At 44.7% G+C, this 19,540-nt stretch overlaps 1 protein-coding gene across 1 annotated transcript in view; it reads right to left on the reverse strand.

The window, feature by feature from the left end:
* Window positions 1-15,522, reverse strand: part of RSPO3 (R-spondin 3) — a 65,183-nt gene extending 49,661 nt beyond the window's left edge. Inside the window, 1 exon segment of the mRNA XM_044449042.1 lies at window positions 15,381-15,522. Coding sequence (XP_044304977.1) covers window positions 15,381-15,480 — 100 coding nt within the window. The 5' untranslated portion in view covers window positions 15,481-15,522.
* Window positions 15,523-19,540: the final 4,018 nt, after the last annotated feature.

Genomic DNA, 19,540 nt, shown 5'->3' on the forward strand with positions numbered 1-19,540 from the left:
CGCCCTGTCAAGCGCAGCAGGTCGGTGGCAAAATAATTAAAATGGTGCATGCGGGCTGCTTGTGTGTCGAATCCGATGCATGCATACTTCGTCTGCACCGGCTGTGATGGCGCTGCTCAGCTTGTGGCACTGCTTGGCTTGTGATTGGTTGTGTGGTCGCGCGCTGAGTGCTTACTGCGGGTGGCAACCGTTATGTTTCGTTACAGAACTGACGTGTGTGTGTGTATAGTGATTGTCTATGTGCAAAAGGTAAATAATTTAATGAGTTCCGGCACCTGTTCTCTTACAAAAAAAGCACTGCCTTGAGGTAATACATTTTAAAGGCACTACAAATTGAAATATAGGCTCATGAAATTCAGCAATTGTGCTATACTGCAGTGCCACATTATGTTTGTATAATACAACATAAAGGAAGAAAAAACAAAACCCATATTAAATTGTGTGTGTGTCTCCTGCAAAGAAACTGGAAGAAGCCTCTGTGGATTGCTGAGTTAAATGCCTCATGTAGAGGCATATTTATTGATCATGATGAAAGTATATTGTTATACCTATCTTCCTATCTATCTATCTATCTATCTATCTATCTATCTGAGAGACTGAGAGAGGAGGATGTGGCCCTTTTAATCAAACTCCCTCCTTAACTGTGGTCTTGTTAAGTGGACTGCACTAAAATATATGGCAAAGCAGTTAAAATGCACCAAAGAATGATATGCAATTTAAGCATTACTATTTTTAACTGATCTTCAAACAGATGCCTTCTGATCTTCAAACACTGAATAGTGTTTACCCGTGGCTTAGATGTAATGGGTAGTTTCACATGACATGTCAATCAACAGTGGGTTTTTTTTTTTTTTTAACCTTTGTTCGACTGACATGTCATCCAGTCCTTGCCATGGTCTTTCAGCATGACATGTTTGATTTTTAGAAACCATGAACAGAAACAACACTGCTCTATGGTTTCTTGGTACCACACTGGCTTGTTGTGTTGTCCAAACCCGGAAAATAGAACTCACTGTGGTACCAAGGCCAGCAACATAGAGCCGCTTGGCAAGAGTGGCTCATTGGTGCTCTTGCCAAGCAGGCAGCCAGAGAGAGCCACAGACAGCTGCCATTTTGCACAACTGTCAGAGGTGCCCCTGGTCCACTAACCTCCTGCCCTAAATCTGTTCTGGTCAAGCACTGGGAAAGGAGCAGTGCCTCTCAACTGATCCCACCTGCCCCTCCTGTGGGAGCAGAGAGAACACCTGGATACAGAGCGCAGAAGGGACGGGGTCAATTGAGCAGTGCTGCTGCTTTCCGCAAGCACTGCCCAGCTGATTTCTGCCTCCAGTGCACATGAGTGGGAGGAGCGGGGGGGGGGGGCTTCCCCTGCCTGGTACAGCCCCCAACCAGGCACCACAACCTAGTGGAAGAGGCAAGGGTGCCTGATCAGCTGCCTTGTCTTTTCTGCTGCACTTCAGGAGACGGTCCCTGTTTGTGCAACTCATGATCGTGATCATCAAAATGAGGAGCCTTATTCCTCCATGCGATGCCTCCTGGGATCCCACCTGGAGGACTGAAAGGAAAAGAGATGACAGGAGGGAAGAAGTTCTCACAATGAATTGGACTATCCGTCAGGCACATTCATGCAAACCATGAAGTGTGGAAACCACACCGGGTTCTTGTTGTGATGTGTGAACACAGTCTGAGTACTTTACCCTGATAGTACAGAATGCTTAAGCATGGACTTTGCATTCCTCAGGGTGCCTTCTAATTAGAACTAGCATCTCAAGAGGAAAGCATGAATCCTATTTCAAAGCCTACTGAAATCAACAAATATTTGGGCCAAAGCCCTCAGATTGTAGTGTTTCCCATTGTGTGGCAAATTCCATTGCATTTGAAAGGAGAGCCTTCTGTATTGAAGAAACCATAGCTTTGGCTCCTGGGTATAAATAGAATGTACAGTCTTGCTCTGTTATAGGAGATAATAGGTATAAATTGAATGCACAGTCTTGCTCTATTATAGGATTAAATAACTTGCCTATTTTATAGGAGCAGTAGAGGAAAGTAAATGTGTGCATGCCTGGAAGAAAGCAAGGGAGAGAAAAATCTCACTGCTGAAAAGTGTTCTGCCAAGATAAACGTTGGCATGTTTTATAAATTAATTCTGTTCCACATGTTTATTTTTCTTTTAGAAATTCTAAATGGAGACCGTTCAAATCATCTTATTGGCAGCAAAATATTTTTAGAGAGGTGAAAAAAGAGAGACTTGGAGCTCAGTTACTGGAAGGTACTTCCTATTTTTTTCAGTGGCAATATTCTTCCCTTCTGATCTGGCATATTAGATAAGATTTATATTTCCAACCTGACATTACGTGATTACACACACACACACACACACACACACACACACACACACACAGTAACTTTATGGTGATGGTGAGTTATTTATTTTCAGTATGGAGGACATATTTATGGGACAAGAGAAAAAGCTAACCAGCAAAAATGTGCAGGGGAGAGTCCCACTGATTGGTGAAAATAACAAATGCCTCTTGCAGCTGTGTCTCTCTAGTTCTTGGAGTATTTCATTTGTTCTTTCAGAATTAACAGTAGAAAATCTCAAGTAATTTTGATGGAAATTAACTTTAAAAGATTGTAAATGTTCTATAATATCCAAATAACTACCAAATAACAGGCTATTTCTTAAGTTCTGCCAGCAATTAGTCACCAGCATGGGGGACAGTCCAGCCAAACTGAATTTACTTAAATTAATTAATCACTTCATTTCATTGGTAGTATTTAGCATGAGTTTCTTACTCTCCAATTAAAATCAAAGGTATTTAAATGGGGTTAACTTTGGTTGTACCATACCCATTCAGTCCACTGCACGTTTTGCTTATGCTGCTATTTTCAGGAATAATTCACTTAATTTCTGACCTACACATTTAATGTCTCTCCATTTCGTCACTTGGCATTCTGTAACTCACAGCTGAATGCATGACCTACCACTTCACTTTACGAAAAAACATCATGCTCCTTGGTTCTGTAATAACACCTTCACACATGCTGGCAATCAAGTTAACAACATTGATCTTTGCCAAACCATGCCCAATCATAGTTTGCAAGACTTAACAGTGGTTTATTTCAATTTGAAAAATTGACAAACGATAGTTAGAGGCAAATTATAGTTTGCAAAGTTGCCTTCACATCAACATATCACGGCTACATAATATGTTATATTGTTTTTACAGATTGTTGTGCAATAGAAATGGGAGCCCAGAGTAGTGGCCTATTTTACAGAGGGCATTTCTTTATTGGAAGGGTTGTCAGAGGACAGTGCTCTATTTTGAAAGTTATCTTGTTTTGAAGAGCTATCCAGTTTAAATATAAAGAAGGCAGAGAAGACACCTTGAGATTGCCCATCAACAGTTGATTTAACCTGGGTAGCAAGTAGCACAGGCAGGCACACAGGTCACCTAATTTCAGACATCTCTACTATAGTGAGATTTATTATATTTTTATTTAAATGTTAGTCATTCTTTCCGAACTTGTATTTATATTAAAAATCTGGTGTAATTTTAATCTGAATTCATACCCTCTAGCGTCCTACTGTTTTGATGTTGCATTTCTTCTTTGAGGTGATGTGCTAGAAGCTCTTGCTGGAGATTCATACAGGAAGTGCTTGTTCTACCTCAAGGTTTTCCACTGCTCTACTCTCCCTGCGCTTGCACTTGTGTACCCCAGCTTTTTAAGCAGTTCCGACATAAAAACAACAGAAGGCAAGGCTACCAAATACTTGGTACCAAACTGAATGACAGCAAGAACTCTTTGACTGAATCTTCTTTTCCGGTTCTCCACCTGACAAAAAAGATGAAAGCAGCGGGATGGGTACACACTGAATTAGGGCTATCATGGTGGGACTGATTTTCTATAAACTCTTACGGAATCCACCTTTTTCCAAAAAGCCTTTGATACAGCCTCCCATGTCTCATCCGCTGGGTGACCAAGGAACCCTAATTTAAAAACAAAACCCAACCCCCCCCCCCCCCCCCCGCCAAAATGGTGTCCTGACCATTGCAGGTAATCAAAAGCAGCAAAGCTAAATGTGTAAACTAAACCTGACCCTTACAGAGCTCCATACCAGAAGGGTGACCTTTTTAGTAGTCCAAACTGCACTGGCTTCTTTGGTTAATTTAAAAAATCTTTTGGAAGGACTCAGGGCCCAGCGAGAATGATGGGGACCATCCTGGTATGCTGTGGGGGCCACATGCTACCCATGCCTTCTCTGCTGTAATGTAACCTTTTGTTGTTGTTGTTGCTGCGGTTAGTTGTGCAGTCCGAACCCATTGTGACCCCAAGGACAACATTTAACTAAACTAAACACACTTATTTCCACATCCTCTTCTCTAGTATTTAATTAAAGATCAAACCCCAACTCTTTCTTACATGAAGAAACAGGAAAGTTTGCTTAGAAGTTAAGTCTCATGGTTCAATTGGAGCTTATTCCCAATATGTTTGTATAAGGTTATAGCACACCTGGCTGATAGTATGCCCCATTTAATATAATCACATGATTCATACAACATAGAGGATTAGTGTGTATGGGGGTATGTGGGGCATGTACAACCACTGCTTTGAATATAAAATCTCCTGCTGGCCTGATCCAAAGTTGTGAGGTCTTATCCTGCTGCAGGAAGTGGTGATGGCCACCAATCTGGATGGCTTTAAAAAGGGATTACACAGATTCATGAGGGAGGAGGCTACAGTGGCTACTGGCTTTGCAGGCTATGTGCTACCTCCTTTACCAGACCAGTTGCTGAGGAGTTTGGGCAGGAGGAGGTCTTGCATGCTTCCTGCTTGAAGAGTTCTGTGGGCAGTCAGTTTGCCACCATGTACACAAAATGCTGGATTAGATGGACCTTTGGTATGATCCAGCACAGATTTTCTTATATTTTTAACCAAACCTTGTTATCATGGGTTACCTGCAGGTTAAACAACCCTTGCTTAACCTATGATATGTAGTAGGGGGTTAAGTGAAACTTAATGACTAGGTTCTGTTGATATACTGTAAACCTCATTGGCTCAGACAGAACTTGTGCAAGGTGGCTGCCGCACATGCCAGCACACATCACAGTTCATCATGGATTAACCAGCCCATGTGTGTTTGCTGTGTGGGTTAAGCAGCTACAGCAAATTGTAGGTTAAGAGAGGGTTGATTAAGCGTTGAATAAGCCACAATAACTGGTTCTTATGACAATGGATAAAATACCCGCAATGAGTCGGCTGTGTTATTTGAACCAGTCCACTGAAACTTACTTCCAGATAATCATACTTAAGATTGCACTGTAACACTTCAGTCCTGTACACACTTACCTGGGAGTGCTCAGTTGGGCTTATATCTGAGAATACATATAGGATTTCACTGTCTTAATCATTCTACTCAAGCCAATTCAACCATTTCTAACTAGTCTTAGGGCAGCCACTTACTCATCACCAAAAAACAGAAGACAAAGTTGCATAACGTAATTTGTATATCCCATTTATATTATAAATACAGATTTGTAAATAATTCCTTGGAACATTTTACATTTAACCATAGTGGGAATGACTGAGACCAGTTGTGGAACTGTTCAGCCTATTGTCCATTCCATTGTCCAGTGCCAACTGTTGATGAGCAGCTTGAAAGTTCCTGCTATTCCTTCTTACAGTTGTTCATCTTTAAGCCAGACTTAAAATGGATGGGCCATTTGAATAGAACAGCACCCCTTCAAATAGAGGACTAGAAAGGTCACACCACCACCCTATGAATATATTTGCAAGAGATGGGGAATTGAAGTTTTAATTAGGAATAGGACAAATATTCATTGATACTGATGAAACATAATGATAAGGAGATACAGTAAAAGTCATAAAATCCTTGGAGATGTTAGCACTTGCAGCTTTGGTAAACAGCCACTACAGTAATGTTTACTGTTGCTAAGTCTGTCTGTGGAAGATCTACTGCAGAAAACCTGGATGGTTTCCCTCTCTCTGACCCATAAAGCTGATAGGAATCATGTATCATATTCTTAAGGTTCTCTTCAATAAATTCTGCTGGATTATTGAATGTGCTGATAACAAGCATAAATTTTACAAAATACATTAAAGTGCCATGTTTTTGGCATTTAGATTTGTGTAAGGGGGTCCAGTGAAGTAATGCTGGTGTTTCTACATCAGCTAGTTATTACTATATTTGCGATTAGTATTTGAATTCAATTCAAATATATGCCAATGTAAAATAGAACCTGATGTTGCCTGGTGATACCAGATAGGTAAATATATCTGAACCTTGCCTAAACTGCACATTCTTAACATAGCATTTATTCTTGGCAAAGTGAAGCTCTACTACAGGGTGAGTTTTTGATGAAGAAAAGCAAAGCAGATCCCATTCTTCTGAGTAATGGCCCTTCTAACCTTTCCCACACTCATATTTGCCAAAACTCAAATATCAGCCTTTTGGGGTACATATTGGTACAACAATGAGCTGATGCTGAGCTCATCCACACATTTTAAATGGGTAGCCTTTTAGTAAAATCAATACATAGTCATGCCACACTTTGGGTAAGTCACCCTCTGCCTAGTTTTAAGTGATTCACATTCCAAAGCAGCTCCCTGTACCTCATAGCACATTGTTCAGGAGAGCCGCACAATCCTCTAGAAAGGCTTTTCAGAAGCGCAGGTGGCCAGAGGAGGGAACGGAGGAGGAGAAGGAAAGCTTTATCTCTGTGAACCTTTACAGAATCTTAGGATCCAAGCCTGTTTCTTATGGCACATGCTTTTGTAGGGTATGATCCATAAAGCTTATTTTACAAAAATCCTGTTAGTCTTTATAGTCCCAGAAGAGTGTTCCAGACCCCTCATAAATCTCTGCTATGAATGTAGAATGTCAACTTCCGGGGGAAAGTAGCATACAAAGAAGTTTGGACTCTGTATAAATTTTAGGCATTAGTGATGATTTATTCCAAAATGTGTGGGATGGAGATTCCCCTTCCTGTACATATAATAATGTAGATTAGAGATTAATAGTCACTAAAATTAAAACTAAAATGTAAAGTTTTGGAAAACATATATTTTATCCTTTTCAGTGGTGCATAACCACTAGGAACAAAAAAAAGTTTCTAATAATTAAATTGTCTGATAGCAGCCTCAGCCATATTCTAGCTTGAATATATGTAGTTCTCTGTACTGCATTAGATTAAAACAAAGACTGGAACAAGATAGGGAGATGAAAAAAGGGGTTGGAAGGAGAGGACAGATGGGAAGGGTTGGGTTGGGTTGGGTTGGGTTGGATTGGATTGGATTTTTTGGTCAGTTAGAGAGGCTAGGAGTCAGAGTACCAAGAAGTTGCAACTGTTGGGGTCAGCGACATCAGTGTAATAGAGTCTCCATGAAACTATTCCATATGTCATTAAAGCTGTGCAAGCAATATCATTGGCTTGAATTCAGAGACATCTTGATGAGTGTAAAATTATATTTGTTTGCCTAAGGCAATCTCACCCATTTATCCCGGCTTCTCCATTCCAGTGCAGTTCTTCTATGCTTCATCAGTATGCTATCCAGAGGAGTGGCTTTTGGGGCATGGGGGATATGCTGAGAGTAAGAAGCAGAACTGCCTTCTTGAGCAATTGGAGTTCTGTTCTTTCTCTGTATCCAGCACTCATTCTTGCTATGCCTAGTCTAGGAGTCCTGCTATTCACTTATCAGTGTCAGGTGAGGAGCAGGATTTCCAAGTTCATACAACCAGTTGCTTAGCAACGAAGGTAGCATGTTGAATGCAAGCTACCTGTATCTTACTTAGGGCCTTTAGGGCCCGAAGGTAACAAAGCACCAAGCAAATAAATGTGAATTCATAGATTCTGCCTAGTGTAAGGTCATTTCTTTGATTGGCACCACTCCAAAATCCAAACAATATCTTTCAGTTCCAATATGTGTATGTATTAAGAGTAAGCTCTACGTTTTCATGTTTCCTGAAGCAGAACTATCTGGATATTTTAGTTCGATTGGCACAGAAAGGGACTTTAATTTTTCACTAAAACTTTTCACTACACTAGACTAAGTCTGAAATTAAGTTTAGAACAAAGCAAACATTTGTTTCCATAGCACTGGAAGTAGAATGCAACCTGATTTCCCCAATTTATGCTAATGAGAGCCAACTTAGGTGTCTCCACCCTTTCCTTCTTATACATAATGGGGTTCCACACTCAAATGTGCACAAGCAGGTAACAACATGAATACAAGTAAGCTAGCGACATGCAGATGGACCACAGCATCCTGATGAAGGTGTTGCCACAAGGAGTGACACCGCATCTAAATAAGCAAAAAGGACCTCTGAGTCTGCAACTCTATCTATACACAGTTACATGGAAGTAATTATCACTGAATTCAGTTGGGCTTACATCTATACAGACATGTGTAAGATTGCATGGTCAGGCATATTTTACATCTTAACTAGATTTGGAACTTAAGACTTCTCATATTTTGACCAAATAAATTGTTTTAATACATTAAGCTGTAATGAAATAGGTTTATGCATGCTGAACTAAAGGCCTCTTTTTGCAGGAGGAAAAATGGTGGCATATAAATGCCATGCAATGATTATTATATTTTTGTTGGTAAAAAATTATTTAAGTATGCCTGTTTATAACTTTTTGACATTGTAAATATTAATAATAGCTACTTATTTCAACTGTTAAAGGACAAGGTTCCAAATGCCTGGAATATACTTTTGATAGTTAAAAACAAAAAATCCTCACTTTCCAGCAAGGCATTTATTCTAACAAAACAGTAGTATATTTATTTTTTAAAAAATAAAACAAGGAAAGCCTTCAAATTATACTTACGTGGAAAGAAAATCCACAATGGCCAGGTTAATTTCTTGTCAAGGGAAATTTCATCTTCTCTTTATAAACATGCAGTCTCCTTTTTCTAACACATTTACAAACTTACTGGTTATCAGTACCATTATATTACTCAAGAAGACACCTTTCTAAGTGCCTATTTCAGCTTGTCTTCTATGGAGATCTGGGCGACAAACACCCAGACATTAGCCAGGCTCAGCCCTGATAGCAATGAAACTGCACCCTGTCCCACCCTTCTTTGGAGCTTGGTCTGTTTTTTCTCTACTCACCTCATATATGCGCATGTATTTAACCTTTTCCAAGATTCTATCCTTTTGTCACAGACTCGCAGTGTCACAACAGAGAGTGACAAAGAACCAGAAGTCTGGGAACAACTTCTCCCTTTACTTACAGCCTGTTTCTGGGTTGTCAGGAGTGATACCTGGGTAGATACCATTCTGTTTTTCTCGTGGTGTGCTTCCTCTTCGGGAGTTATCATATGTACAGTGGAGGAGAAGGCATTTATTTACTTATTGGAAGATTTTTTAACTCAGAGTTCAATTGTACAGGTTTCTAAAGTGGCAAATAAATGTTTCAAAGCAGTTGATGAGAGGGATGAAGGACAGAGAAAGGAAGCAGCTTGGAGAAAAGCAAGTGGGTGGGAGGGAGTGTCACCTTCCCTCTTTCTTTCCAAAAAATGCCCTCTATCCCACCTGTTAACTTTTATGAGAATTCAGCACACACTCTCACACACTAGTTCTTTCACTTGAAATAACTTCCACTAATATGCAATGTTCTTTAACCCTGTTGCTGCTTTGAATGAATGACATATAACTGTAAATATGCTTCCATTTAAGATGGTTTGCACTTAATCCGTTCAACACCAGAAAGATAAACAATGCTAGGACATGTTTGCATCACTGCTGTGTATACTGTTCATCATGGTACCATCAAAATGTGCAATGCTTAGGAAAAAAGATAAAATGGACAACAGATGAACTGCGTAACACACAAACATGCACCTCCTCAAGAAAAAGCAAGTGTACTCCTATGTATGATGATTGCAAAATGTTTTTCAGTTTGGAAGAGATTGGTGAATGCGCCTTGAGCCCCTTTATCCACACATGTGTTGCCATCTGTTTTTAAAAAGGGTGAGGGATTCTTACCTTTTCAAATTCTATTAAATGTTATCTGCATAGTAAGAGTGTATCAAACTAAGTATTCATTTAATTTATAAAGGCAATTTAGTCACATACAGAATGTCTGGCAAAGCCCTTAAGGTCCACACAGAAGTAAACTCCATGGCATTCAACTGGATTTCCTCCTAGAGTGTAGAGTCATCTCCACTGGATTTAATGGAATTTAGTTTAGACATGCTCTAATTGTGCTAGGGACTGCAGGTGGCGCAGTGGTTTAAACTGCTGTGCTGCTGGGCTGGTAGATCAAAAGGTTGCTGGTTTGAATCTGCACAAGGGGTGAGTTCCCGTTGCTCCGTCCCAGCTCCTGCCCACCTTGCAGTTCGAAAGCATGCAAATGCAAGTAGATAAAAAGGTACCACTTCGGTGGGCAGGTAACTGCATTCCGTGCACTTCGGTGTTTAGGTATGCACTTTGATGTTTAGGTATGCCGGCCACATGACCACGGAGACTGTCTGCGGACAAACGCTGGCTCCCTTGGCTAGGAAATGAAGATGAGCACCGCCCCCTAGAGTCAGGCATGACTGGACTTAATGTCAAGGGGAAACCTTTACCTTTACCTTTAATTGTGCTCTAATTTATGTTGATAAATGATGCTCATTTTTAAGCACATGGCAAATGGAGTAATGCCTTGTATTACCTTTGCAAGGCTATTGAAACAATATTATCTGAGAATTATTATCTGAATAAATATAAAACAACAGCTAATTTCTTAAAACTATGTTTCACTGTAATTTGAATAAACAAACTGCAGTTTAGCTTCAGAAGGGAAGAAATATTATTTCTTTATCAGTGAGTTTACTGACAATGCATCCGGGCTATGTTTTTTTTATCTGACTTAACCCCGAAATGATTTTCCTTGAATGGCCTTGGTATATTTTCCCCCACCCCTGCAAAGAAGTTGACTTTATCTGAACATATAAAATTTCCCATTATGAATTATATATGAATGCCTATAGATCTGCAGACTCAGGGACATTTTGTCCTTTAAAATAAATATTTTGCTCTCATTTTCATTACAGTAAATTATGAGTAGTGAATAACTGCTTGATTACATAAATAAATGATAATTATGGCTTCAGAAAGTGTAAAAAGGAGAACTCTGTCCTGAAAGACCATGTTCGCTTTCCACAGGGACGACCAACCCACATGACTGCAAGAGGCAACTCTGCTTAGATGGTTCTTTTCCCCTGTGCTGGCTGCCCACTAGACACTGTGACCACATATTGGACTGCGGTTGAAGTTATTTCCCTGTCATTCTACTGGTTGTGGCTTCACTGTCCTAGTCTTGAATCAAATTCTGATCGTCTGGAGCTGAAGGGAGTTTCAAAAGCACCTTGTGGCATGGCCAGTGTATCTGCTCTTCTTGTGAGGTGAAATGAGATGCTAGTAGAAAACCTGTAAAATTTCACAGGTGAGGTAGGAATATCTGAAGATAAGTGAACAGCTTCTATTCCCTAAGTTTCTCCCTGTTTCTTTGACTTTCTCAATTCCCTGTCCCTCCCTTCAGATCACCTCCCTTCATTGCCCTATTCCCAAGCAAATGCTTGGATTAAATTTGGGAATGTGTGAAATAAAGAGCATACTGGGCACTAAATGCTCTAATAATAATAATAATAATAATAATAATAATAAAAAATAGAAAAGTCTGCTCAGCTCTCTGTGCACTTTGGGGGAAGCCATAATTCCATCTCCTTTACTGACAAATAATTCCCCAGCGTTGGTCTCTCACAGAGTAGATGCTACATGGAGAGTGTAGAAGGAAAACACACACATGGATTTACACACACTGGAACTGATGGGTTGAAGAATTGACACAAGGGTGGGCTGGCATGTTTGGAAAATACCAGCAGCATGATGAGTGACATGTAATACATTATTACAACCCCAAGGCTAGTTTTATGTAGCTGCTACCATTTATTCTGATGCATAAAGAATGCAGATGAAGCAATCCCTGCTTAGCCCTTCTCTAAAATTGCACCCCTGGCTCTCTCAGACTGTTTCTTTCTCCTTGGTCTGAAATCTTGTAAGCAGCATCTGCCTTTGAAGTAAATCTTTCGCCTGCTTTACATTGCCTAATTAGTTTGTACGAACGATAAGAAGTGATTCTACAGGGCTGTTTAAACATCTGTTCTTCTGATCTCGTCATCGTCATCTGCTCCATCGCCCCCTCCCCATCATGTCATTGTCCCCAAATGCAAGTTTAGGGACCGAGATTGTTGCTGCCTTTGAACCCAATGGCAAGGCTGCAGCAGGGGCGGAGCAAGGTGGGACTTCTGAAGTGACGCTCCCACAGAGGACCCCGCGGACCCGGCGCGCCCGGAGCCCCCGAGCGGGCGCCTCAGAGGCGCGCGCACCTGCAAAGAGGAGGGCGGCGCTGCTGCCGCGCGCGCGCCTGCAGCGGGCGGACGCCAGGGGTCGCACCCCTCACAGTTTTGCAGCTCCGCGGCGCGCTGGAGATTCAGGGAAAGAGGGATTTGCTCATCCGATTCTGGAGAAATCACGGCAAGACACTCCCGCGTTTATCCCCCACACCCGGCCCCATTCGGACAAATTTTACATAACCAGATGCCAAGACGACGCTTCTGGTCGTTGGTTCAGTTCTTCCAGCCGTCGAAAAAGGGAAATCCGTGTGTACAGATACAGAAGTGCCTGAGATCCGTCACTCCTGGGATCCCTCGGCTGCTTCGCATACGAATGCGCAGTCCCTTGACAGCTTTTGATCACCCTGCATTTGGTGACAGGAATTTGCAGCCTCCAACCCACTTACCTAGAAGCAAGCCCCGTTCAACTCAGCGAGGCTTGCGTCCGGGAAAGTTGAAAAGCCTTGCGTTGGAGAAGCGAAAGTCCTGCCTTGGGGTTTAATTCAGACGTGCTGACCATCACTCGACGTTATAGCCATACAGGGATAAGCATGCTTGTACCAGACTGCTTCCCGGCCCCCAACGTATGCAGAGAAAGCAGTGCAGAGTTCCAAGTTAAGCAAACGCATTTCCGCCTTTCTCCTGGACCGTTGAGTCCAAATACTGGAGTCCAAGAGGCGACCTGTGTAAATGGAGTGCATGCCAAAACAATATAGGGGGAGAAGAGAGGGGAGGTCCCCGCACACCTATTCAAAGGTATCACCCACCTTCTCGTGACCTCTTGTCAAACTGTCCTGGAAAAGTTGGAACCCCATGCACAAGGTCCAAGTCCTGCTACCCAGGTTAAAGGAGTGGACTGGACAAAACGACCTGCTCTGTCGCTCCAGGCAATATATCAGCATCATGTCAGTGTTTAATCAGCCCTTCCTGCTCCCCTTGCTAACTGGGCTGCAGGACGTCCAGAGCCCCTTGGAAAAGGCGATATTTTCAGGGCATCACCGGTGGTGAATCAGACGGACCTTGTTTCGCAGAGACCAACAGTACAAAGGGAGCTTTCAAGAGACACACGTGCCAAGGTGCAGAAAGGGAAAGCTGGGCAAAACTAAGGAAACAACCCCGTCAAAAGCGTTACTTACTGGATACAGACTGGCATGTGTTCTGACAGTTCCTCTTTCCTATCAGGGCAGAACTGTCAAGCAAATGCCACTCTTGTCGCGAAGCACAACGTGCCCAAAGAAGCCCAGAAAGCAGAGGAGGAAGCATTGGAGTAGATGAAGGACTACAAAGGGATTGTTTTTTTGGAGATAGGATGGGACGTGTGTGGGAGAGGACAACAACATTTTTGTGGGTAAAGACTGTCATTTTCCACTAGGGAGACAGATGAAAGAGGAGGGGATAAAACCTTACAACCCAACAGCATAGAGTCACACTCTTTCCTTCATGACTTTGAAAGAAACCAGGAGAGGAGAGGCCAAACTTTCACCAGCTCTCCTAGGTTTACCTCGTTCTTCTTAACTCTATTTTCACTTGCATTATAGTCTGATCTCATTACTGGGCAAACCTAGTTGAGTTCAAAGCATTATCAAGCTGGACAGAACTACCTCATTCTCCACAAACCACATCAAATCTTTTAGGCTCTCTGGTCATGCCAGCTACTGCAATCCAAGGTTAAGTTTGTGGAAAGGTGGCCCTGCTGGGTCCCTCTCCTCCAGGACCTCCGAAACAAACAGCAACATGATGCAGCCAAAGTTGGGCAGAGCCGATTTCAATGGACACCTCTGCAGTACTTAAAACAAATCCCTCTGATTGCAATCAATGGGACAGACACATATCCTTCCTTACAGAATAAGTTGAGCTCAGCAGCATTTATGCAGCTGATCAAAACTGTGGAGAGTTACACTGCACATCACTGTATTAATATTGTCAGCACTGCTTGTTCTACAACGTTCCCTTGGGGGCTTCTCTTTTTCTGGTTGGGCATAACCAGCACCCACTGGCATGTTATTTCCCCTTGGGAGGTGGTTAGGTTAGTTGCCTGTCCACCCCCTGAATTTCACAGAAAGGAGGAGGGAGCCCAGGGCTTCTCTCTGGGCGTTTATTCCTGCTTTGTAATACTGCGGACCAAGGGACACCCCCGCAGGTCCCCTTTCTTTCCCTTTCTGCTTTTGACAAGGTACAACCTAGAACCATTCCAACAATCCAATTATAGTGGCCATCGTTCAGTGGGAGGCAGACCTCTCTCAGACTACCAGGCAAAGAACCGCAAAGGCACTTGTTCCATCCAGCTGTGCCTCAAGTATGTGGTCCTGCGGTGCGAGGAGAGAGAAAGGGGCCAAATACTACATCATCGGGTGTGGGGCATTGATATGCTTCCCGGATCCTGAACCATGAGCTGCGGGGAAGCACTGGTGGAAAAATACATAAAGAAATTAACTGACATTTAATCTTTGCTTCATCTAATTGAGTTTGAATCAGTGATGCATTTCTAAGCCTTGGAGAAGCGGTGAAGGATACCAAGAAAAGCTGCCCACCCAGGGAGTAAACCATGATCCTTCTTTGATCTTTTATGCAGGCTTTATTATACTTATTTTTAAAAAGTACACTGCACGATGCCACGCATGTTCATTGCCATGTTCTGCACCATATACACACTTCTTGGAGAGGGGAAGCTTCTCGGTGACACTTGCTTCTGAGCAGGGCGCTTAGGATCGCCCTGCGCAGAGAAGCAGCATCCTTTCATCAGGTTTGAAGTCCTGTGCTTTCTTACCTGGGACAGCAGCCCAGTGTGCTTTTGCTTCAGAGCCAATGCATAAGTAAAGGGCAGGCTGCCTGAGACCTACGGCGCATTTCCCCCTTCTCTGAGACTATTCCTCTGATGAGCTACCGGGGCATCCAAGCGCACGGAAGGCCAACCCAACAGAGAAGTCCAAACCTGGCGTCAGATAAAGAGCAAAACGAGCACTTACTTCTTCCCTGTCGCCGGACTCTGGAAGGGGGCTGCTGGCTGCCGACGTATTCCATCAAGTTCAAAGTGATAAAGAACCAAGAAACCAGTCGCAATTGCATAGTAACCCTGTAAAAGTTCACGTCTCTTGTCCTTTCGGGGAGGAGGAGAAGGAGGAGAAGAAACGGGGAAAGGAGGGGAGGAAGGGGAGGGCGAGCCTCGAAATACCTGCCTCCGAGAAATGTCTCCCAGTCTTCTTCTTTGAAAAGCAAAACAAGCCAAAGCAAACAAAAAGCAAAACGATGACGACGGCGATTAATTATTGCACTTTCAAATGGCCCCAACAGTTGCCTCCTGGCAGTCTCTTCGGAAGGATGGCGAGGGACGGCAGGAGCCCTGAAGCTGGAGCGAGAGGCCCGGTCGCCGGCAGGGCAGGTAGCATGGTGCAAGGGGGCCGGGAGGGGCGCGGAGAAAGGCGACGGCGGGAGCCGCGTCGACGGGCTCAGCGACCGCGCGATGGCCCGTCCAGCAGCTCCATGGGCAGGTGTGCGCTCTGCTCGCCGCGGCGCTCACGCCCGCCGAAGGACGCCCGGAGAGCGCCCCATAGGACGCGAGGCGCGCCGCGAGGGAAGGAGCCCGGCCGATGGGGAAGCCGCCGCCGCCGCCGCCGCCTCCCCCACCTCCTGCGCCTTGCCTCAGGACGGAGCGCGCCCTCGGGCAAGGCGGGGGGCACCCTCGCGCGTCTCGCAGGCCGCCGGCATCTCCGCCGGGGAGGGCAGGGTCGCCGCAGCCGCGCACGACGAGCCCCGAGGCTTGGACCTGGCGAGGAGCGCCTCGGGCAGGGCGCGGAGCGAGTGAGCGGGCGAGCGAGAGAGCGGGCGGGCGGACCCGTTAGAAAAGCTGCCCCGTCCCAGTGGCACGGAAGTCAGAGGGCGGCGGCGGCGGCGAGCAGACCCTTCGGCTCTGAAAGTCCGCCTGGTCAACGCTGAACTGAGCGGATTCAGGCAGGCGACCGACTTGAGGAGTCCCCCTCTCTCTCTGCACTACTGTTACTGCGCAGAGAAAGAGAGAGAGAGAGCGCGCTTCCCCCTTTCTCCTCCCTCTCCGGCGTCCAGTGGTAGTTTTTGAAGCGCGCATGAAGTATGGAAAGCAAACTCCAATAGGACGCGCGGGAGCCTGGGCGAGCAACTTCCAATCGCCGGCCGGCTGGCGGGCAGGCGGGCGCCGCCGGCTCGCGCGGGGCAGGCAGGGAGGGAGGGAGGGAGGCAGGCAGGGAGGGGGGCGCGCGCGCGCCCCCGCCCCCGCCCCGGAGCCTCGCTCCTCGCCGGCCTCGTTGCCTTGCCCGACCCTGTGCCGGGTGAGGGACGCGCCGGGCGACCTGGCCTCCCCTCCCAGAGGGAGAGCCTCGGTGGTGGTGGCCCCGCGCAGCTCCAGAAGCTGCGCTTTGCTCTCCTCGCTGGTAGGCATGTTGCCCTCATGTCCTTAGTAGGCCAACACAGGAATGAGAAAGTGGTGGACCCGCTTTAAAGTTTCTGTTGCGCAGTGTCGACAGGTGCTGCTGCTGCTACTGCTGGGTTGGGAAAAGACCTTATACTGGAACAGGACTATTTAGCTGGGAATTGCCTACAGAAGCTCTCCAGCCTCCCAGATTCCCTGAAGATGCCAGGGATTGATCTTGGCACCACCTGCCTGGGAAGTATCTGTTTTATTACAGAGCTGCAACCAACCAAGCATGTTTAGGCCAGGCTGCATGATCAGAGAGTGATTAATAAATCAGAGTTGTTTGGTTCCCACCATGTACTTGCTGGTCCTATGAGTAACCTCTCTGGTGCAGCTTGTGATGTCCTAATCCAGCCCGGATGGGTGGTTGGGATGGTTAACCCCCAGCAAGCCAAAACACCCACATCACGTGGTTCAGATGTCACAACAAAGAGAAAGTAGCCACTTTTCCCGTTGAAAACCAGTTTTTAATATGCTTTAAGGACTTACTGAAACTCACAGCCCTTTTTAAGGTGGAAAGAGAAGTGGTGAAATGCCAGCACAACTTCAATAACTTCCACCCAACCATCATTCTTGGGCTAGAATAATGCAAACAGCAAGTTCACTTTCTGAATTGTGCAACTACACAAGGGATTTATTCTTCTTGTTCACTCCATGGTGCAGGACACAGAATAACGTAAGTTAGGGGCTCTCCTTCATTGGAGATATTCAAAAAGCATCTGGACAGTCATCTGAATGAAATGATATAACATATTGTCCTGTGATGACAGCAAATTGGACCCAGCAGCCTTCTGGGTCCTTCCAACTCTACTATTATGAATACCACCCTATACTACATACTTCAGGCTCAGCTTCTACTACAGTGAAGCCTTTTGATACAGTCAAATCTACCGAGACTCACTAGATAAAGACACACCATTCAAGGATCTAAAGCAGGTATCTATCAGGCTGTAACACCAATCCAATGAAGTGAATGAACAGATCAGGAGAGCCTGTCTGATACCTTAGACCAGGGGTTGGCAACCCATGGCTCCAGAGCCACACGTGGCTCTTGAACCCCTCTGCTGTGGCTCCGTCGCTCAAAACAGGCGCCAGCACAGCCGCTGATCTGCTCGAAGCTCCGCTCAGGAACGCAGCGCTAGCTAGTTAAGTAAACCAGCTACCGTATTTTTCGCTCTATAAAGTGCACCTGACCATAAGACGCACCTAGTTTTTAGAGGAGGAAAACAAGAAAAAAAATATTCTGAATCAAATGGTTTACTAAACTATTTAATAAACTATAACAGAATACAGTAATACTGTATTTCAACCTTGTAAAGTGAACAGCAGTCAACAGTGGCATTAAGAACCATCATCACTGTCATTAACAAAAGAGAGACTTTAAAGTTCGAGTACTCTTCTAGTTTTCGTTGAAGCCATAGAACTCATCGTCACTAGAGTCAGAATTTATGAAGCTCTGTTGCTCACAATCACTGACATCACTTTCTTAGTCAGTAGTGGAATTACTGAAGGAATCCACAATCTACACCAGTTATACAAGAGCTGCTTCAGACAATTCAATAACAAATCTAAAAAAGCCAGTAATGTCCACGTTGCCCTACTAGTAAATAATAGAAAAAAACTTCTGACAAAAAATGAGATATTGTATGGTAAATCAAACACACAGCGGACTAAGTAGCCTTTGAAGAATAAACTTCATACACAAAGGTAATGCTGTTCAAATATCCACTGATCCTAAAAAAAAAAATGTGTCTGATCAACTAACAGATAACTGATCCATGGAAAGCTTCCTGATAATCACAGGCACATTCCCCATCACTTCCCCATGGGCTTCGTTAAAAGACGGGTTGCCATTTGAAAATACACACCGACCTGTGATTAACAGCTCTCCCCTGCGCCAGAGGAGGGGAGCGGAGCAGGGCACGCCGAGCGCGGAGCGGAGCAGGGCACTCTGAGCGCGTGGCGGCCAGGTGGTGCCACGTGGGGCTGGCAGCGTGCCAGCAGTGGTCTTCCGGGCGGCGCGACGACAGGTCTTCCCGGGCGGTGGGGGTGAGCAGTCCGTCTCTCCGTGCGGCTGGCGGGTTAAAGCCCATGGCTCCTCCTCCTCCGCACCTTTCCCCCTGAGCGGCACAGCTCTCACCTGCTGGGGGGGGAGGCGGAGCAGGGCGTGCTGAGCACGTGCCAGCCAGGTGGTGCCACGTGGTGCAGGCGGCCGGCAGCGGTCCGGGCGTCGGACACACACACATTCGCTCTATAAGACGCACAGACATTTCCCCTTACTTTTGAGTAGTTAACTAAGTAAATCACTACATTCCTTTGCTAAACAAACTTCCTGCAGGCTCTCATGTTACACGAAACGCTGCTGAAAAGATTCTCTTTGTCCCAATGTAATCTCCTTCATCTGAATGTTAAAAGCTGCGCTTGGGACCTGTCACAATTTACAGCACTTGACTGTTTATCTGCTAATCAGTCACTAAACACACCTATATCTCCTCCCACCTGGATTTACTGAGCTCCCCCCCCCCCCCAGGCCAATCATGGATAAATCGAAGAAAAGTTTCTGAAGAAAACCAAACATTTAATGATACCTGGGTAGATTCATTTGCTTTTACTGCTGATGAACTTATGGGGTTTGCTGTTTAATGCATGCAGCCCTTTAGCACTGACTTTGACTGTTCAGGA

The sequence above is a fragment of the Varanus komodoensis genome, unplaced genomic scaffold (genome assembly GCF_004798865.1).
Source record: "Varanus komodoensis strain SLA01 unplaced genomic scaffold, ASM479886v1 scaffold1, whole genome shotgun sequence".
In the NCBI taxonomy this organism is placed as follows: domain Eukaryota; kingdom Metazoa; phylum Chordata; class Lepidosauria; order Squamata; family Varanidae; genus Varanus; species Varanus komodoensis.